General features: G+C 37.6%; 1 protein-coding gene across 1 annotated transcript in view; it reads right to left on the minus strand.

The window, feature by feature from the left end:
- The window catches only part of LDB2 (LIM domain binding 2), a 363,337-nt gene extending 340,924 nt beyond the window's left edge, over nucleotides 1-22,413 (minus strand). Inside the window, exon 1 of the mRNA XM_085578540.1 lies at nucleotides 22,379-22,413. Within this exon, the coding sequence (XP_085434666.1) occupies nucleotides 22,379-22,398 (20 nt within the window). The 5' untranslated portion in view covers nucleotides 22,399-22,413. The remainder of the gene's footprint in view (nucleotides 1-22,378) is intronic.
- Between the last annotated feature and the right edge of the window lie 609 nt (nucleotides 22,414-23,022).

The raw sequence follows: 23,022 nt of genomic DNA on the forward strand, positions 1-23,022 counted from the left end.
CCTGCCTAGAAAATGATTAAGGCTGTCAACTGACTGTTCAGACTACCCTGTTCTGGACATCTGGGCTCTTCTCCCCTTCCCTAACCTGTAACAGAACAGCTGTTCTGTTCATGTACTGCACTTATGCAAGTGTGCATCCATTCATTTATTAGCAAGGAATTGAGAAAACCATGTTTATATAGGTCCCTTTTAAGTCACAAAACATATGGTTATCCCCTAGTCTAGCATGATTTCCCATAAATTTGAGAAAAAGTTTCAAAACAAATAGAGAAATAACCATGGAAAGCTGCATCTGAGAAAAGGTCTCTACACACATGTAGGTGTGAAGCAGGTGATGCATATTGCCTGTTGGTTTCCTCTGGAATCTGAAGATCACTTGTTTTAACAAGTGCCTAAGAAAGCTGCCAGATACTCAGTAAACACCAGCTCTGACCTTAACCAATTCTTTTACTTCCTGCATAGAATTTCCTCTCCATTAAAAGGGCCAGAAACACTCCATATGTGGCTGATCTCTCAACAGCATTGCCCTTAAATTGTTTATTATTTCTTGAATGCCATAGAGGATTCTGAGGTTGTGTGGCACAAAGGGAAAAACATTGTTCCTGTCTTGTAAGACTTTATCTAAATAAGACAGAACTCTTAGTGCAGACATTCAAAGTAATACCACACAGCAGAAAGAGATGAAAGGCCAGGCTCAAAATTTCATCACTCAACTCTATTATCTAACATTATTGCAGAACATGTGTGCTTTCAGTAAAGCCAGGTGTGCATGTAAAGATTTTCTTATAATACCTACATCAAGACAGAAAGCGACAAAAATCAGACCTGTTTGACATAATCATTCTGTCCAAAATCTTAGCATAGATGACACAAAATCACCAGGTGCTATACTGGAGGTGGTGGCTAAATGTTTTGAAGAAAGCCTGGACTAAATGCACATGGAAGTCACTGTAAGGTTACACACAGCTAGGTATCTAGCACTCAGTAACTATTTCTGTGCCTGGCTCAGTAATGGACACACTTAAAAGGGTAAGAATCTAGAGGAAAATTGCTTGTGTTTACAGCCAGGAGGAGAATGCAGTTAGGTAGTTATTGGGGCACAGATGACACTTTGTAGGTTTCCAGCCTAGCCTGCTTCATGGCAAATGTGTGTATATACCCACATGCTTTGAGAAGTAACTTTACCCCAGCAAATGGGCACAGTGGTGTGGAAAGAAGTGAGCAGAATTCCAGGCACAGCTGGAATCATTCAGTTATGATTGCAAGGAAGCTGGAAATGAAACTGATACAGGAAAGTCATTAAAAGGATTCAAAAGCAAAAACATGGTCTAAAGAGTAATTTTCCAGAGAAAATGGATTGGATTGGTAGGATTTAATTGAAAAATCTGAATATTGAGATATGTGAAATATTTGAGCTCTATTTCTGTCACACTTGCTTACTATGAGAATGTTCCCTCTACAACAGGGCAAGGATACCTAGTTCAGATATAAACCAAGGATAACCTACCCAGGCATTTTGTTTTTTATGCTTCATGGTATTTCAAATCCTAGTCTAAATTCCCATAAATGAAGAACAAACATGACTACTTACTGCCTACACATGCCCATCTGCTCAGATGGCACAGCTCCCACTAACAATTTAGTTGGGCAGTTTCACTAAAGTCTAGGTGCCAAACCAGCATACGTTTCAGAAAGATAAGTCTGTGTGACACTACAAGCACCATTTCCTCTGCAAGATTCCCTTGTCTGGGACAGGTTTGAAGATGAGCCATCTAATGCTCCCTGTTAGCTGAGTTTCATAGGAAACAAGATAATGCAATCACAGTCTGATTCCTGATCTCTTGGTCTGCCCTCTTCTTTTATACAGAAGTTTGGCAAATCTCAAACAGATTTGACAGAATGGTTTCAAAGTTACTATTCCTCTTTACATTTTGTTGAAATGAATGTCTGGTTAGATGAGACCAGTGTTCAACTGTGTAAACTTAATCCTTACTAGATATGAGAAAATCTCCACAAGTGATTCTTGTCTTACCTGTGGGAAAAGCTACTGCCAGAAGTTCACTGGTACTAGACAGAAGGGAATCCAATTATTAGACACAGTCCATAATAAAGAGGACAGATGCTCACAGAACAACTAGGTTTTGATCACAGTTTCCATAAAAGTATGCGACTAAACCAAATACCTGAAGGCAAATACTGAAGAATCCCAAAGAGTTTACAAGCATTTCTTATTTACAAGTGTCTTTCCACCACTCAAACACTCCATGTGTGTAGTAGAATAAATTGGCAGCACTCTCAGCTTGCACAGGGCAAGCACAGTACCATCCACCTACAAGTAGCAAGAGTGCATCAGAATATCTGTTGGATTTTGCAGATTTTGCAAGTTCCTCAGTAATTTCCTAATGAATGCTATAGAACTTGGAAGACTCAGCAAGTTCTCTCACACTATTCTGAATGTTCAGTGTCATCCATCAAACACTCAGCCTCAGGAGAAAACCTGTTCAATGAACAAACCATGGACTTCTGCAGTGTAAAAGAAAGGCCTATATGTCAGCTTTCCCTGGCTGGTACAGTCCAGTCCAAGTACCTTGAGCCATTTCACTGATAAGGCTACTTGCAAAGTTACAGAGAAACTCTCAGCCAAAGACAAGTTGAGCTCTAATAACCTGTGGCAGCAAACTGAGCTGGTTTTCAATCTCAACAAATGGCAGTGCAGAGTAGAATGAGGAAACACAGGCTGGTTTCCAACCACAGTGATAACAAAACCACAGCATTACTGGCCAGGAGAGAGGGCAGTTTTTTATTTTTTCAGCTTCAAAAGAAACCAAATTCCCCAAAACTCTCAGCATAGACAGGTGAGCTCTACAAAGCAGCTGTTGTGGCAAGGGATAGGAAGAACTACCACATTTGTGCTCATAGTGTTGATGCAACCACATAAAAATCAGTCCCAGCTGTCCTGGCTAAAACAAGGAGGAAAAGGGCATGAAGAGAACTGGATTAACAGTACTGAGGGAGATGGCCAGCACCCACAGCATGCAATTAATATCATTCTGGCAAGAAGAAAGAACATCATCCCATTTCCTTTCAAATGCACTGTGGCCACAGATAATTCACCTCTACCAAAAAGGAGAAAAATTTAATCTGGATGTCTGAACTGTATTGGTATTCCCACCATGAAACCTGCCCTAAAGTGGTACCCTCCCAAATTAGTATGTTGCTGTCTGAAAAGGCAGACCATCCTTACAATACAGAATTCATTGAGAGAAATAATTTTTACTGATTTTAAATTGACATTTTGTACAATAGTATTTTGATTTCATTGTGTTTTTCATTTGGCAGCAGAGGGGACTTAAGTAATAACAAATATTTTCTTTGGCAAAACTAATTTCCAGCTTAGCATTATCATCACTGATATTCTATTCTGGAAAGAGCATTCCCATTAAAAATAGGGAATTTTGCAGGTATATTGGCTCTTTTGACCTTTTTGTATCAAACACAGCACTGTTTCTTTCTATTTAAGGGTAGTTGATATTCTACAGAATAGCTTCACTGGAGTTTTGCCTGTGAACAGTGTCACACGGCAGTGTAAAAGAGACAAATACAAAACAGACCAACAAGTTATCATTTTGAATTTTCTAACACATTCCTTGTGTTTTCTGAGAATCTTTTACTCTCTTAGATGAAATTGGAGAAGATTTTTAAAGGATCCAATTTTGCTGGCAGTCACTCCTCAAACTAAATCAATAACTAACAATTTTTATAGCAAAGCTCTTTCAATCTAAATGGCTGCAGTGCATGTGCATAAACTGCAGTAATGTTTATTGTATACCAAGATGGAAAAGCTAGACTTTAGATTGTGTAACTTTCCATAACACAGTTTTCCTGAGGGCTCTTCAGCTCAGCAAGCAGCCAAGGAAAGGGAGGGTGAATGCTGCAGATCTGTTTCTTTCCAGTTTGAGATGCAGATGAGGCCCCACCCAGCAAACCAAACCTTTGGCGGTCATCCACAGGATCCTCCAGGCTAAGGAAAGAGGAGCCATGAAACAATATAGCAGCACAAGCCCTCCTCAGCCTTTCACTCTGGTGCTTTCTTTCAGAAATAAACTGCCCTACATGGCAAACGAGGCTGTTGAGCTTATGGTGCTCCATAACTGTAAACCTGGCTTCTCCATACTGTAAACCTGGATTCTAACATGCTAGCTTTTGCCCTGTTTCAATATGGCAGAAACTACAGAGTTTTCTTATCCATTCCTCACTTGGTGTCCATTGTTCTGGGCACAAACAGGATAGACTCTTCAATGCAGACATAAACATATTCTCTTTCTGAACCTAATTATCAGTCAAGCAACAGGAAGACTCTTTCTTCTGAAATTTAAGAAGGAATCAGAATTCCCTCAAATGACAAGTTTTTTACTGCAAGATCAATGTGCAAATAATTTGGTAGAACATCACCATCTGGTGGATACACCCACTGACAATTTGGCATAATTTTTTTCTTTATCTCCCTGGTAGTTCTTCAGCACATTGAAGACTATTACATCATAAGATTACAGAAAAAAAATACATTCAGTCAACCCATTGGCAATCTGTAACTTCTTCTTAGAACAAGACAGAAACCTGCAAAAAGTAAGAGGGGTGTGGAGAATTCCTACCTTCATATACCATTGTAGGTGGCAGACCTGTAGATAGAGTCCAGACAGGTAAGGCTACTCAGCAGCTCTTCCAGGCTGCTGTGGAAAGACCCTATCCTTTGTGAAAAATAGCACCTCCTCCAAAGTCAGAGAGAAAATAGTACTTGGTTACCAGTTGGTTAAACAAGGCATTCCACACCAAAGCTGAGATTTCTTTTTCCTTTTACTCTCAGAACTGAGCAATTAGTCTCACTGTTGATAGAAATCGTCTGCTTTGCACAGTCTCTACTCCCCAGCATGTCAGCAAAGTGCAAGATGCCACCCTTTTCACAAGCTCTAACTGGATAGTGGAGAAAAAGGGGAGGAAGGGAAGAAAAAAAGGTCCATACTTCTATGAAGCAATTCTGTCAATTGAAAATTGCATTCCCTAAAAACACCATCTACCCTTTAGACCTTGCATCTCATATCACAGAATCACAGAATGGGTAAGGTTGGAAGGGACCTCAGTGGATCATCTGGTCCAACCTCCCTGCTCCAGCAGGGCCATCCCAGAGCACTGGCACAGGATTGCATCCAGATGGTTCTTGAATATCTTCAGTGTAGGAGATTCCACAACCTCCCTGGGTGATCTATTCCAGTCCAAGGTCATCCACACAGTAAAGAAATTCTTAGTCATATTCAGGTGGAATTTCTGGAATTTACTGGGCATCAGGCCCACTGCTTCTTGTCCTGTTGCTTGGCAGCACTGAGCAGAGCCTGGCTCCATCCTCCTGCCACCCTCCCTTCAGATACTGATAGACATTGATGAGCTCCCCTCTCAGTCATCTTCTCTTGAGGCTGAACAGGTCCAACTCCTTCAACCTGTCCTCATAGCAGAGATATTCCAGTCCTGGACCCCCAGGTCCTTCTCTGCAGAGCTGCCAGGTCAGCACTCAGCCTGTGCTGGTGCCCAGGGTTATTCTCCAAGTACAGGATTCTGCATTTGCCTTTGTTGAATTTCAAACAGTTCTCTGCCCATCTTTCCAACCTGTCTGAGACATGATACTGAATATGGTATTTTCTCTCTACTTTATTTTCTTGTTATTTTGTTTGAACCAAAAGCCCTATCAAATAAAAAATATATATGGCAGTCTAGATAACTTTCTCATAGCATTATAAAACCCCAGGGTTTTTTTGGTCTGTTTCCCATTTGTAGGAACTCTCATCCTACAGTTTCATGCAAGACCTGTAGAAATGAGCCTTGTGTGATCATTCTCTGTGTCTAGGTGTTTGTCTAAATGTCCAGCTGCAGCTTTCAACCAAAACTTGAGAAAAGGTCGTGGTCTCTACATCCATTATGTTGTGGCAAGTTCCATGTCACTATGATGCCATTTGGGTTTTGCTTTTTTTTTTTCTTTTATATCCTTGCTCTATTCTTCACACATACATTTGTAACTGTCACCTATTGTATTAGTTACTAGTTTCCCCAGTTATTTTCCATGGCCTTTCCCTAAGCAGAAAGACAAAACAAATTCCAGAACTCCAAGTGTACAAGGTCCCTGTCCTATCTTGGTTATTCTTGGGAACCAAGGCTGAGAACAGCTCTGTGAGATACATTCTCATGGACAAAGTACAGCCAGTGCTGAAGGGGGGCTCCAGAGAAGGGGCTTCACCTAGGGGGTGCATCACCACTTGTTCTCCTAATTGGTGCCTTTTATCAATTATGGTATTTTCCTAAAACCTATAAAAACTTACTTACCTCTGGGGAAGGCGGGCTTTTGTGGGCATCTTTCCATAACTGCTCCTGAAGGCCTTCAAATAAAGATCCCCTTTTATATTACCTCCTTACTAAAATTATCTCAAGTTTCATTTCCAGTTTGGGCAAAAGGCAGCACTATGCTGATAAATAAATAATGGGATTGAACTTCGACCATCAGGGAGACTTGTACAGCACAGGGACTGCAGAGAGTGTGGAGCTCAGACTCCCAGAGAAAAAAGTGCTCCAGTCACTGAAGAAAAATTTAGACAAGATACTTTGAGACAATTAAGGCTAAATACTAAACCCATGGCCCTCCATTGCAAATTAACACAATGCCTTTATACTCTTTGTAACTTACACCCTTGTTGCACAAATTCTTTAGCCTGGCATGTTTAAACACTACATTATACTGAAAACTTAGCAAAGAAAAATAATAAAAATCACACCGATTTCATTAGAAATGTATTTTGAGCAATTTATATCATAATGTTGCACGATATTAAAGCAGAGGTAAGAGTAGTGCAAGAAAATCTTTTGGGTGAGATTTTACCTAATGTAATGAAACCACACAGCTGCTTCACACTGTGGTTGTCAGAAGTTTGTACCATAAAGTTTCCATGAAAGCCTGTGATGAGCAGTGACAGGGTGAAGTAAGACTCTACAACTGCTCAAATAAAACTTAAACACTGACAAATAATGGATTTAAAAATAAGGATTTCAAGGCACTACCAGAAAAAAAAAAAACACAAACAACCTTTTTTAAAAAACATAAAACTGTACCAAGAAATAGATAAAAACTAGCACTACCACAGAAAATCAAGAGTTAACAGCAAAACACTGATTCTTACTTGTGAGTGTGTGGGAGGTCCCAGGGCAGGATATGACCTTAGAGACAAACCTGTATGCTAAAAGATTGTAAAGTCTCAAGGGGAATCAAAACAACTGAGAAGTGTTTGAAATACCTGAAGTTTTATAATATATTTTAAACAAAAGATCTTCTAAACACAGCCAAAATGCATACATGGAAGATGACAGGAAAACAGGATCAATAGCAGATCAGAGATAAAGACATCCTTAAGACACTGTCAATAAAATAAAAAAGCACTGTTTTTATTCATTGTTGTAGCAAGAGCCACTTTGAAAAAAAAAAAATGTTTAAAAGCAATTAAGCAATTTTACAGAAATAGTCTGGGATTTTGTGCAAAGCGAGAGAGACTCCACGCTTGCCTCATCTCCTAGAAGCATCCCATATTCTTAGATGTGACGTTGCCATGACAACCACAACTTGGTGACCTCGTTATTTCAACCTAATCCTGCTTTGAAATTATAGTTGCTCCACCCTTTTGCCTGGCTAGCCTGATAACATAATCATTGTAAATGAGGATGGAAAAACACAGCAGGATACCATTCCCCTAGTGACATGGGACTAGTCTCACCTTATCAGGGAAACAGAGCAACAATTAAACTGCCCAAATCTAAAAGCCCAAAAGTAGATTTTTATTTTTGTTGTCGTTGTTTTGTTTGCTATTCTTTTTTGAAAAAAAATCTAATAGCTTGTCAGTACAGGGATTCCATTTTAATGGGGACTTTTGGGGAAATTCCTTTTAATTTAATTTAATGGCTTTATCAGGAAATTAAAGAGTAATAAGGGGTAGTTCTTAATTATGCATTTGTTTTGACTAACAGCTGGAGGAAGATTTAGAATATAGACGAACGGTCAGGACAGAACTTGTTTAGCAAATCAGATTTCGGTTTTTAAGTTCAAGCTTGCCTTGCTCTATTTGAACTGGTTAAAGCAGTGAATATGACAAAATCCCAACTGCAGACATTGTGGAAATACTACTTAATACTTTACTTGCTATTGTACTATTACAATACCTTCTATGTTTGCTCACACGTCACAGGTACATTACTTTAATTCTGTGCCTATTACACATGTGGGCAACAACCATACAGACACTTTCATGGCTCCTTGGGGAGGTAATTCAGAGTTTTGTATGTACATAGGACATATGAAAGCTAGATGAGGAAAATGGGGAGGAAATAACTTTAAAAGAACATAAATTTGGAGCTGTTGTCATTTGATCCAACAGAAGCACCATAAATTTTAGTTCACAAAATCATTTTGGGACTGTTCTTACATACCTGTGTATGTAAGAACATACATACCAGTTTCTGGTATGTTAAGACCAGAAATCTCCAGTTTCTGTCAGAGAAATCTAATTTCTTGGTGTTTGCATATTTTAATCTGTTTAGGGACACATTTTACCTTAGAGGTTGTGTTATTACATGAGACTTCTTGAAGGAACACCCTGCACAATGAGGCAAATAGATTTGTAAATAATGGTCATTATTAGAAGAAAATGGCAAAAAGGAAGAAGGAAAACCTATTTTGACAGAGAAGTACAAAGAACTATTAGCTTGCTTGGTATGGATACAAGACTTCTGTTATTATGGTTACTTTCAGAAGGGTAAGAAAGATTTCCTCAATCCTAACCTTATGTGCCTCCACTAGCAAAGGGGCTGAGTCAGCCTCTAAGGATATGAACTCATGATTCTAGAAAGAAATTCTGCATTTTAACATTTGGAGAGTTGTACTGCTAAATTGTTCTTTCCAGCTTTCATGTCACAATGAGAAGTTGGGTGATGCCCTCTAAAATCAATCACCAAGGACCAAGGACCCCATGCACAAGGACAACCAGGCACCCATGGATTCAGTGACCAGCCAGGGAAACCTTTTTCCAGAAAGTTCTTTATTAACAGTATAATCACAAGTCTGTTAGAAGTCTGAGGTAGCTGATGAAATTGTAAGGCAAATAAAGTGATGATTTCTGGTAAGGCACAAAAATTTTTTTGAATCCTACTACAGCAGTGCTTGGGGATAATTTTCCTGAATAACTAATACAAAAATCCCAAAGCACTATAGCCATGCATTGCAGGTACAACATGATGAGCTGAAGGCTGAGCTCTTTTCTCTGTGCCTTGAAAACACCTTTGTATTCAAAAGCATCTGCAACAGGCAGGGCTAAACCACCACTTGCCTCTGTTTGAAAACTTGCCACTCCCAGCTGAGAAAATGAAACCACTGACAGCTTACACAGTCACCTTCACATAGGATCAGCACAGAGAACTCAGCTTTTCTACACAAAATAAACAAAAATTAAAAAAAAATTAAAAAAAAAATAAAAAAAAGGTAAAAAAACCCCACCCAAACAAATAAAAAAAAGGAGACAGAGAGGTCACCAAAACACACCATTTCCTCCATGAAAGGACCCCTTAACATACCCTTGGCCTTCCTTCCCCTTCAATTCACGTACTTTGCTGCCAATATCTAACCATTAAATGATTAGAGGAGAAGAAATGTGAACATAATCATTAGACTTTTTATTTCCTTGAGTTGCTCAGCAGGGGTTAGAAATCAGTCTCCATTAAAATATTTTTCTTAAGCTCTGTTGAATCCCAAGTGCAGAGAATAGACATGAGTAGGAGATGTTTTTACAGCACTGCAGCAAAGGAAGCAGGTTTTCCTTCACTAAAAGGCCAAAGTTCATTTTCTTAGAATAGCAGCATACATTCCAAAATGGTGCCTCACATTTACCAAGAGCTATCAGGGAACAAGTGAACAAGATTTATGTCCAGATTCAAATTTAGTTCTCCTACATACAATAGTAAAAGGCCAGACCATTCAATACTTAATCAGGTTTGGAGTCTGATTTTTCCAGCCTTGCTTGAGATCACCATATATCTTTTGTGCAGGCTGATTAATCCCTCTAACTACTGATTCTAACACATGAACAGGAATCTAGAAGCCCCAAATGAAATTCTAAGCAGGAAGTGTACTTTGACAATTGATTTTTGCATCTACAATCTGACTTATTAATCTATTACAACCTAGTTTGCTTACTCTTTTCAGAAAAAGGAATACATTCTCCCTGTTACATTTCTGGTCCTGGATTTGAACAGCAGCTAAAATCATTCTGTATTCAAAAAAGCTAAAATACTGGGGGGAAAAAAGCTATGAACTCTTCCCTGTGCAGTTAAAAGGGGACTGCATAGCAGCCCCCTTGCTGAATTTGGGGGTCACGACTCCTTACTGACCCTGCTATGGAATCTGTAGGTATGAGGTTTTATAGACAATACAAAAGTTATTATGTAGAAATGTTTTTCTGCTTCGTTCGAATTTAAAACTGAAATCAGAACAAAGCTCTGCCTCTCTCCTAGATCAGTAGTGACATCTAGTGCCTAAAGGAACCAGCTCCAGAGGAGCCGAGTTGCGCTGGCCTGGATTACACTACATAAACTGTAGGGTGTGGCAGGACATAAACCAAATAAAAGACGACATTAGCTGTGGGGTGATTTAAATTTACACAGAAACGCTACGTCTCCTTTAAAGAACAATGTTCTTCAAATCAAAAAGAAGGAAGGGATGTTTTCATAAGCAGGAAAGAAACCTTTTGAACAAGTAGAATGTGAAGCCCAGGAAGGCTCTGGCACATTCCTGCCCATGAACCATGTCCACAGTACAGGGAACAATCCCTAGTCCTAAAAATCTAGTTTTTATATCTCATTCAGAGATGATAACTACCAGAAGAGAGTACAACTGCTCATTATTATGATCCAAGTCTTGCTGACACAGAAAAGTCTCACCAACACAGTTGTAGTGCAATATGTTATTCCACTTAACCTACACCAAAGTAGATCTCTCTATATCTGGCCATACTAGCATAATAAAAATCACTTGGTTACTGATCATTACCTGGATCAATGACTTGTGGTTGCAGGGCAATGCTGAAAAGGCTACAGTCTCCTCAAAAGGCTTGTCCTGTATTGTCATACATTTTATATTATATGACTTGGGAAGTGCTATGGATATGTTCCCCATTTAGGTGTCTGGTCCTTATCTCTAAGTCACCTTTACTTTGTGCCATGCTATCCACACAGTGGATACCATGTGATGGTAACACAGAAGCTGCAGTAATGCTTTTCACTCTTATGGAAACAGGCTTTGCTCCTGGTGGAAAGGATGCTCCTTTCTACCTGGGGAGAAAAAATCACCTTTTTTCCAGGTTTTTCACCAGGTTTAAAATTTGTAAAATTCTTTGTGCTGCATTTGAAATAGAAAAGTTTAAAAGATGTCCAGGAATAATGTTAGGAGACATTCTAGAGGAAGAGATTGGTAAAAAAGGGGAAAAAATAGAATTTAAGGAAGAAAAACCTGGGCAAACTCTACACCAGAAGAGATTAGCAGAAAATGTACACTCTAGATCAAAAGACAAATGTACAGTTCAAAAGTGAAGCCAATTCCTTATGCACTATATCTCACACTATACTTACAGTGGAAGAAATATTTTTTAGCCTCATAGGAAATAGTGGAAATTAAAGCCTTCATCAGTCTCCTTTATCTTCACTTTGTGCTCATTTCTCAGAGAAAGTGATTCCAAGTTGCAGCACAGTAGAGATGCAGGCTTGTAATGTCCAAACTGGAGGAACCATGCTGATTTGTGCAAGGATGTTGCACAAAACACAGATGACTAAAGCAGCTGAAAAAGAACTTGGGTGAAAGGAGACACATCCATGGCCAGCAGCAAAGAGATCATGAACCATACAGCCAGAAAGCCTATACAGATTTTGTGAGTATTTAAGACAGATGCACTAGAAAAAATGTTCATAAATACAACAGAATGCTACATGTTCTTTGAGTTTCTGAGATAAGAAATAGTAGGGACTGACAACAGAGAAAGTTTAAGAATTTTGTGTTACCAAAACGGAACAGCTGCAGCCTGGACCAATTAAAAAAAAAAAAAAAAAAAACCCAACCCACACAATGATTGGCAGTGTCAGAAATACATGTCTTGTTACACTCAAAAATATCTGCTCAGTGCAAACAGTTTGCCCCATATCCCATTAGAATTCACTTCTGCTTCTATCTCTACCAAAATCTATATGAGACCTCAAAGGAGGAGGAAAAAATTCCAGCAGAGACCAATTGATTATCCCAATCTAACAGCCCTGGAAAAGTCCTCAAAACAAGCACAAAGATCAGAGAAAGGGAAAGGTCCCATGTTTCACTCATTATGTCTTTTCACACTGCCTGCAAGATAACTAGAGACTCACCAGTTACCTTGGCTGTTTGGTACAGAATATAGGTAAGTTTGAAGAGGAATAAAAGTTTTTGTTGATTCAATGTGCTAGCAAGACAGTGGTTACTTTAAAATGGAGAAGCAGCAAAGACTTCTGAACTCAGGAAAACCTCTCTCTGTGGGGCTGGTCTTTGATAAGCAGCTTTCACCCTGGCCCTGAGTCTCTGTAGTATAGCTAAGGGATCCATGGGAAGTGAAATACAGCCATTATTTGACCTTTGTGAAATTTCTAAGAGTCAGAATCACTACTGGAAGACCTTTAGGGGTCCACTAAAGCAAAAAACAATGACAGTCATTGCCTTAAATTGGCAGCTCTTTAGTTTTACTCCTGTCTTCAATGTGGGCTGGCTGTGACCTTACAGAAAGTTCACTGGGACATGTTTGAGGTTAAAATAATAAGCTGTATCTTGTAATATCTCCTGATTATACCTTAGGATGAAGTGAACTTAACTGTATCTTGCATTAAGATTTTCAGCTTTCTTCATGTGGTATCTTTCTTTATAAACAGTGAAAGAATGGTCAATATCTATTCACAGCATAATTATGTATTTGCTAATTACTGTAGATTACACCTGAAGTGAGGTGATCACACACTTGTTAGCTCCAATTACAGAAAAATCATTAGTCAGAGCTTTATAGCACAGAATAGATATTTTAGATATTAAATAGATGTTTGGCTTATTGCTGCACAACTCCTATTATATCAGTGTGAGTACCTTAAATATCCAAAGGTTATAGACTCTTATATTTTTCAGTTTTGTGATCTGAAATGCTGAATTGCAAAAAATCCCAGGTGCACATGCACTAGAGTGATGAGGGAGCAAGATTATCTTGATGTTTCATAAAATTATATGTACACAGTTCAATAACAAAGCCCTTTACCTTCTGTGTAAAAATTCAACTTTTCCCCAGATGAAACAGAGCATTAAGATTCAAGAACATAACCTTGTAATCAGATCTATTATTTCTTTGCATCAACCCTTAGATTTTTTCCTATGTGTTTTTTTGCCTAATGATCTTATCATTAAGTTCAACAAAATTGAGTGTAATGTACTGAAAATACACTCAGCTGATATTGAACTTGTTGATTAGGAGTGTAGGCCTGTTAAAATTGACAAAACTGACAAGTTCTCTATTTTCCCCTTACTTTATTGCTCTTTGCTTCAACATGTAGCTTTGCAAGCAAAAAACCCGTATTGCTTGCTGGTTGAAAAGAAAGGTCATACTCAGGCATACATTTCATTAGTCATGACTCAAACTCTTTTATCAGTTTTCCTCTTTAATGTAAATTCCAATTTGTTAATGGTATGTAGGTACAAAGGCAAAAATAGAAATATTTCATGGAGTTCTAGAGACTATCACTAACAAACTAAGGTCATAATTCTATTTCTGTATCAGGGAGGTGATATTTTCTTAAAAATATTTTCTTGGAGATACAGGAGCTGCAAAAACATCAGCAAAAATTTATGCTTTGGTTTTAGTGGTGCAATCACTGCCAGACTGAGTGCTAAAGGCACGGGTTGATGCCCAGATTGTTTTTGCTGAAACACCACTGAAAGATCTAGTTCACTACATGACCCCCAACCAGCTGCACTAATGCATCAGAGGATAGACATGAAAAACTGTGAGCAAAAAGCCAGGAAAAGGAATGGTACATTGCCTAAATCCAGAATTTCAAGACCATATTTCTAAGCAGAAAAATTCTACCAAGAAAATCTGTGCTAACTTTAAGTCTTGTGACCACCTCAACACTTTATGGAGCTACACTGAGCACCACATCTATCCACAAAGATATTTGGTGATGTGTTTCAATAAATAGGCCTGTAAGTTGACATAAAAGCACAAGCAAGGGAGGTAAATTAGTGTAGAAATTAATATATAGGTCAACAGAAATGCTGTCTGTTTCCAGGGCCAAATCAAGTTATAGCCAACACAGTCTGCGCCAACCCTCAGAAGAAAATTGGAAGCACTTCACTCATTTTAAAAAAGGTTAAATATTAATAATCCAATAAATATGCCAGAAAAATACAATATAACTAATGCATAAATATCTACACATTAATTTAGGCTCCTAGTTCAAAATATCCAAGGCTTTGTCATTACATATGACACAAGTCAAAAGAGTGTTTTACCAATAACAAAACAAAGAACCTCAAAATGAATGAAACTGCTTTGTACATTGTGATTATCCTGGCAATATTAAATCCTATTTTTGTACCCTTTTAATATCTGATTCCCCTCAGTCCTTTTCCAGTCCAACCTATCTACTTTATCTCCAACTAGAATCTTTGCACTTGCTCTAAAAGGAGTCTCAGATTGATTCTTCACTCAAAGTCATCAGCATAATGCATATTAAAATCTTCCAGAGAGAAGTACTGTGGCAGCCAAAAGTTTTATTTAGCAGTACCTTTCCAGCCCCACTCCAACAAGATCTCAAGGCCTCAAGGATTGATTCTGCCCAGCTCCAAATGGGGACTTTCATGACTGACACTAACACCTCCTATCTGACAAAATCTGAATCTTTAATACATCCTTACAAAAAAGCAGGGTACCAAGATCTCTCAGATAATTTGGGATTTTTCTCACAGATCTTCCCTTAGCATTGACACAGCCTTTAATTTTGTATGGGGAAAAGAAGAATTGTCAAAAATTTTCAGACCTTTAGAATAATTTACCATGTGCCTCAGGGAATCCTGGCTGGATCCTGTGAATTGCAGAGACACTACAACTTTTGAGTAAACTACACCTATAAATCCATCAGAAAGGTTTCAGAATGAACTGCTACCAGCTTAGCAATCACTGCTTCCCACAGAGTTAAACCAAAGTACCTGGGCCGAGTTATCCACTGACAAACCAACCTTGACCAAGGTTGAAGTTTCTGCTTTCCATTAATATCATTTGTTAAGTAATATTTTTGCTTGCAGGAAATGTTACAAAGTTGTCTCCAATTTCAAATTACCAACTACTTCTGCATTTAGTTAAAATGGTTTCACATGACTGAAGTGTAGTCAGATGAGATGTAGTCATGCTGTCTACAGATAGCTGAAGATGAGTGAACTTTTTCCTTCCTCTGCTTGCTTTACAAGGTAAAGGTATCTCCTTCCAGTTGTAATTCAGATTTATGTAATCCATTCCTTCCTTCTGCTAAAACAGATTACAGCAAGCTACCCTTGTCCACTCAAAACTTCAGCTGCTACAGTTCCTCTCCTCAATAACTCTCGTGTGCAACAAAAGGTACTCATGCTTCTCACATCTGCTGTGGCCTTGGATTTGTTTGGATTAGTAAAAACTCTGATTCTATGCATAGCAGTTAATTATATCACTGTGATCAGTACTCAAGTAGCTGAGAAAAGAGGGAGTTCTCTGGCTTGCAACCCTCAAATTTAAATATTTCTAGATCAAGCATAAATTTGGCTCCTGATCCTACACTTTCTTCTGGTTTTTGGAGAGGTAGAATACCCAATGAACTCTAAAATGTAGACTTGTATGTCTGCTTCTAGTACTGTTTTGGTCCTATCTCATTCCCAAAGTATTTTAGACAAATTCTAGTTATTTTGATTTTTATAAATCATGTCCATCCAAACTACAGTCAAGTACATTGACAGAAATATGTGATTAAAAATATAGATAAAGACTGAAATAAAATGTATTATTAAAAAGCAAAGGCAGATGAAAATTGGAAATTAACACCTTATTTTTCAAAATAACAGTATTTTCTATTTAAATTACTGTTTTCTGTTCTTTTACATTTTTCAATTCCCCTTTCAAGTGAAAGAATGATGAATAAAGATTTGTTGCAGAGAAGCACACCCACAATAACACTACATTTAATTTTATCCTGCTTGCTTTGCTAAAACTTTTTGTATTCTTAAGTCTTTTCTTATTTTTGACAGCTGAGGGAAGGGGAGACACTGACAATCACACACAAAATGGGAAGTCCTCCTTTTGCTATTTGCACACTATGGAACATAAGTGCTTCTTAACACTGCAACTGTGTGGCTGACAAGCAATAGAATTGTTTAATGCAATTTGGTCAAGAGCAGCTAAAGAAGGAAAAACCTGACTTAGGGAAAATCAGAGACAGAGTCCTACTTTGCTCATTGAGGTTTAAAGAAAAATGCTTTATATGCCTGAATGACTGCCTTGGCATGGTATACTATTTTCCAAGTCCTGAATTTCATGCCTTTTTTCTTTTGAAAGCTGATTTCAATTTGGACAGCATCCACCTAGAATTACTTGTATGTTTTTAATTTCTCCTTTGACTACAGAACTTAAACAAACAGGTTTGACTGGGTGGATTTAATCAGAAACAGATAAAAAGTTTTGAAAATGAAAAGTATGCTAAATGCACCAAAGTCTTTATTTCTTTTATTAGATAGTTTAATGCTCAGGTTTCTCAAAGACCTGAAGTAAAAAGAAATAATGAGCACCAAAGATATTGAACTTACATATCAATTTTTTTCCAGAAATCTTATATTAAAAGAGAGTCAAATGGAGTTTGTTGTCTGTAGCTAATGAACTAGATAAAGTTGAAAATGAGTCCAAGGTAAATTGGAGATAAGTGAAGTATCAAAGATTTCAAGAACAGGAGCTTGACAGCTCTGGTATTATCTAAGAGTCTTTTAATGCCCTAAATTGTTCTTTGCTCTTTACTACCACAAGACAAGACTGATTTATTACAACAGTGTTAACACCACTATAGAATTTCAATTTATTGCAATAGAACAAGGTTTGAAAAAAATTGAACTCTCTCTGCAGACAAAAATCGTGAGATCTTTAGATTTGATATTGGGGTCTCCTAGTTTCTAAAATCCTGGGTTCTTGGTTTTACCATTGAAATAAAACTCCTTGACCAGACTCAACCAATATGAAAAATAGGATTAGGTCTGCAATGAAAGTGAGTTATAAATTCAGTAAATCCATCTCAGAAAAAAAACTCAGTCATGTAAAAATTAAGGACATGCTATACTTCTACTTAAATTAAACTCTGAATATGTGCAATAAACAAGAATATACAACTTTCCATTTTGGGGATCCTCATTTAAATATATCTGTGCCTGAAATTGGTCATTAGGTGTGTTAGAAGTTGAAGCCTCATTGAATTCCCAGCTTTGCCATTGTCAATTGGCACACTACTCTTTTGTAGAATCAGGATTTTATCCAAGACACTACAATCTAAAACAAGTTCTGAGAAGTTTATTTATCACAAGAGGGTTTTATCTTAAAATTTTAAAATGTGAGATTATACAATTCACATTTTTTTCACTGCTAATAACTTTTATTATTGTGCATATCTATAACTGTTGAATCAAACAACAATTATAGAAGTAGAGACTCCAGGCTTGCAGACTTTCATATATTTGTATAAAGCTCAAAGTTCACATTACATTCATTAGAAAAACAGACAGAAAATAAAAAGAAAATCTTCTGTTCCTTCTAGTGTGCTTAGAACAAAGGAAAAACTTCCTCCCCATCATCCAAGTAGTAACCACCAAATATGAGTAAATAGTCTCCAATAATTTTCCAAGAGCCAAAAACATAGATTATTCCACAACCAGATGTCTAATTCGTCTTCTCTACTTGTAACAATTTTTACAATACCATTATGTGTTAGTCAAACAAGACAGACAAAACAATACAAAACCTCAGGCATAGCATGGAGAAATGGAAAGGAGAATGTGCAATAACTAGTGAATACATTATAGTAGAGCCTTTGCATCCAAATAGTTGCCTATAATTCTCCCATGTCCCTGCAGAGGTATCAGTATGTGTAATAGAATATATTATCTTTCCTTATAAACCTTTCCTATGCTAGTCAATATTGAACAGAAGTTGTCCCTTTTTAAAATGGTAAAAGGACTACAGAAGATCTACTAACTGAAATATCTGCATGCTACATGAGCTGCCCCCTAAATCAGAGAGGAGGAAATGAAGGTACAACTGTAAAGAAGTCATAGCCCAAATACTGAGTGTAACAGAAATTTTCAGGCACGATCACAAAAATAACAGCTGGTGCAACTATTAGTATGTTTCACATTGCTGCATTGTAATTTTCACATATCAAAAAAAGTAGAGGCAAAGACAACAGAGGATCAGCAGCTAATAGACTGTCCTCAACTTCCTCTTTGTCTTAGCTTACAGGAATTCCTACTGTAAAATGATTATAAAAGAAATACCATGATCCTGAACAGATATGCCTACAGGTTTTTGTGTAGTATGGGGCACAGCACATCACTCATTCTACTGAAATAGCCTGTGATTTCTTCTTTTTTTGTCAGTTTTCAGCATATTTCTACTGATTTTTTTGTTAAATCAAAATTTTTCCAATCTTCCCTCAGAAATAGTTTGTGGATAAGTATTGATGTCCATGCTTCTCTTTACACTGTCACACACGTTTAACAGTTCACTTACAGATGTTTATTTTGCTCAGCCATCTGTTCCATCTGAAACAAAAGAGATCACAGAAAATGAACTCCCACTGTAACTCTCTTTCTGAATACATAAACAACTGGGTTCTCAACAAAAAGTCTGTTGGTTTTCACAGCGTGTTGGAAAAGATTGCACTTTATGGATGACTCAGGAAGCCATATCCTCAGTCTGAACGGTGTGGATTATTGGTAAGATAATGAAAAAATGATGAGTGATCATGAAATAAAGGAGCATACAGATCACTCTAAAAATTTTCCTTGCAGGATGGTGTTCTGTTTCTTTTTTTTTTTTTTCTTTGTAGTTGCAGGTGTTTGGTTTTTTTTCAGACAAACCCACAACTGAGAACTGGATTGGACATAAGGAGATGCAGTGAAGGGCAACAAACTGAGAGAAACAGATTTAATGAGAGATTTGAAGAGGGAATTTGGTGGGCAGTGCCAAAATATAAGAGTCTGTTTTCAACCACAGGGATGAGTTGGCCCATAAAGACTGAGTCACAAAGCAGTGGTCAGGTAAGAGGCACATGCAGAGTGGGCATGAAATGGGAATAATAAAGTCTGCAAGAGGTATACACAATACTATGTAAAACAATAACAAGAAATAATTCTAATTTGGGAAGTCCATTAACAAGTATTCAAATTTGAGAGATTATGAGAATGAGAGAAAAGGGAGAGAACCATAAGAGAGTGAAGTTTGTTATGAAATCTGTTAACTAAGAAGAAAGTTCAATTACTTGATGTGACTGGAAGACAGTAGAGGAAAGGCAAAAGAAGCAGCTGCTATAGTACTGTCAGAGAATTGGTTTTCATGAATATGGAGAGATTTTGTCCATCTGGAAATAGTTCTTATCCATTCCTGCCTCCTGATCATATATCTGCATGGAAACTGTACCTTTATTTGTTTCCTGGCCACAGCTGTCCAAGGCTGTTCCAGACTTTGGTCCTGAAAGATTTAGAATGCCCTCAACCTAAAAACTGAGCAGGTATAAATAGTTTACCTGGGGTATGATCTGATCCCCAAATAAATGAACATAAATAGATTCAAATCTCATTGAAGAAGGCAAGAGTAACATCTTGAGCCAAGCCAATTCACTGTAACTACTGACTCTCTTTACACTGACATGTATCAAGTCAAATTTCCTCACACACCAGCCCAGCTCTCACTACAGGTTTCACTTGGCTTTTACCACATTAACTCCTGTTGGAATGGGTATAGCTGTACCATAATATCTGACTTCAGAATGAAAATTTCCATATTATATACTCTCTGAAACTAAACAACCAGATGAAGCATGACATTTCAAGCAATTGAGCCAACCAAACTCATGTCCGGATACCTGCAGTCAGGTTTTAAACCAGAATTATACTTGGGGACTAAATCCAGGCCTAAAAGAAATCAAGTAATGCAACCTCGCTTCCTATTTAACAGATTAAGAAAACTAAAGAGGCAAACAAAATCCCAGCAATGACAAGACTTAAACCTGGAGTTTCTGTGGAGGTAGTCCCACTTTAAGTTTCCAAATTTGGATATCTACGTACCACAACAGCCTACCTGATCTCCCTGTGCATTAAGAGACAAGTAATGTGGTAATTTTTTTGGTTTCTTTTTTTATTTGTCAAGGGACACTGTCTGGTATTACAGCAATAATTATTTTTTTAATGAGAAATTATGATTTTGAAAAATAAATCCATAAAATATTTGCACTATAAAACAAAGAATAAAAACACTTTATATGTAATATTACATTTGAAAAATACTTTGGCATATTTGATGTACACACAAGTTTGGAAAATAGAAGCTGACTCTAATAAGGTAATAGTTTGTAAATGTGTTTAAATTCCCCACATATATGTGTCGCTATAGGACACGTGAAAGCACAACGCAAGCTACCTGCTATTTGCAAGGTAAAGAAGAAAGTTTATTTTCTGACTCCAACTTTTATACTTTTACAAAGGTGACAGTGGATTGGAGAGTGAATGGGCCACCTCTCCAAAGACATTGGACAAACCACTAGTACCTCAAGTTTCTCCACCCCCATAAAGGAATGCAAAACAATATATTGTTTATAGAAATCATGTGGGAAAGTTTTCTAACAGAACATAAACTCAGAAGGCTTTAGAAAATCTTAAGAATCAGGGTGACAATATATCCATCTAGAATTACATTTATAGATACCCAAAGAAACACTAGCCAAAAACGATCAGACCCAGGAAGAAGTTCAGTGATGCTGTTTGGATATAAACCCACAAAAGCTGACTCATCTTGTGTTGTCACAGCAGCACAGGAAGAAAGCTGAGTTAGCCCAGGAGGGTTAAGCTTCACCAGACTGCAGGAAAAGTTGCAGTACAGCTCCTCATTTATGTCTGTCTCAGAAGCCCATGCACTGCCCTGCCCTGCCTAGCCCTACCCAGAAAAACAGAAATAGCCAAGACAAAGAACGAGCTTTTGAATACATTAGGATTTATATTCAGTCCTATTGCTTGTGGGTGAGTTTTCTCTCTGACCTCCTGCACTATAAAAAGTGTTCATCTTTAACATGTGAAGCTTTCAGTTTTTTGAATGGCTATGTTTTACCACAGTGAACAAGGTTTTATGGAGCAACACCAGTGAAGTAGGACACCCAAGCCAAAGCAACTTAGATTCTTTCAAGTTCATGTTAAAGGGAACTGCAGCACCTCTCCTCTTGTCCTTTTATTAGGTCACACTATTGATGATGTGCTTTTTCTACTGATGTCTTAGCCATGAAATAATAACGTTACACCACATATCCAAAGCAAAAAGAATAGACACTCTTAAACAGGAGAAAAGATACATCCACAGCTGCTTTTACTGGGTGCTGGTCTTGATACAGTCTATAACACCTGATCTCATGGCATAAAAAGACTCAAATAGCTTGAGCTTCAAATCATCCTTGCCGATTCTCTTATTCATGTACTTCAACATATACATACACATCTTAGACATTAATCACTAGGAGTTTACACACAGACTAGTCAGAAACACCCTTATTTTAGAAACACTGCTTCAGTCACTGCCATCTTGCTTTCAGTTTGCTTCATTCAAAATAAAGACACTCTCACTGCTAGCTTTGATTTGATATACAACCCTTTCAGACTCATTTCTGTTGTTCTTGAAGCATCCTGTACTAGTCTCTACCTGGATATAACCACACAAATTAATGCTTATGCTGTACTCAGTACAGTGACAGCATTAATAGAGCACTATTTTGTTGTCCACAATAAGCTCCCTCTTGTGCCTCTGGTGTTCTGTAATTAGGCCCCTTCAGACACACAGTTTGGTTATTGTGGTTCATCAGCTTATAATCCATTACTCTAAATAGCTTCATTTTCGTTCTTCTTTTATTTCCTTTTTCCTTTTTTTCTGGTAAATTAAAAAAAAAAAAACAGAAAGAGGTAATGGAAGTAAAAAGAATTACTCACCCTTCATCTCGATCTAACATAATGTTTATGGGCAGCAGGGAAAGCAGGAAGATGTTCTTGTGAAGAGAGGAACTTGAACAGCTTTATAGGACAACAACCTAGGAAGAAATGACAAGCCAATACCCACATTTACTGTTTGTAAATCTGAGCATTGATTCTGCTTTCACAAGTGGCTTTCATCAAATGCAAATCAGAAGCCTGGCATCTGCTTGAGTAACCAGGCAGCCCTGTCCCCCTTTCAAGGGAACAAAAGCCATACAATCAAAGGATTTTAAGAGGATGGCAAACTTATTGTAAGCTAGAAAAGGTTAAAAGTCTGCCAGGCCTAAAATATACCTCTCAGAACTCCCAAGTATGGAAGCACGTCTGACCTTTCTGAATTTTTTTTCTTGTGAAATGTTTCTATATATTTGAAACATGATAAAAAGTGACCAAACAGAAGAGACATAAACTAGTCACATTTCTTACTTCTCAACTGATTTTGAAAGCTTCAGAAAGCAAACTCATACAGCTTTATTTGTTCTCAGATTCCAAAAATCCAGCTCTGACCAACAACACTCTGGCTGCTGTATAGGACCTACCTGTGCTCCCCAGCATAAATGACAGATCCCATTCTGTAAAGATGGGTAACAACTGGAATTCAC

This window comes from Lonchura striata, chromosome 4 (assembly GCF_050655825.1).
Source record: "Lonchura striata isolate lonStrDom1 chromosome 4, ASM5065582v1, whole genome shotgun sequence".
Taxonomy (NCBI): Eukaryota; Metazoa; Chordata; class Aves; order Passeriformes; family Estrildidae; genus Lonchura; species Lonchura striata.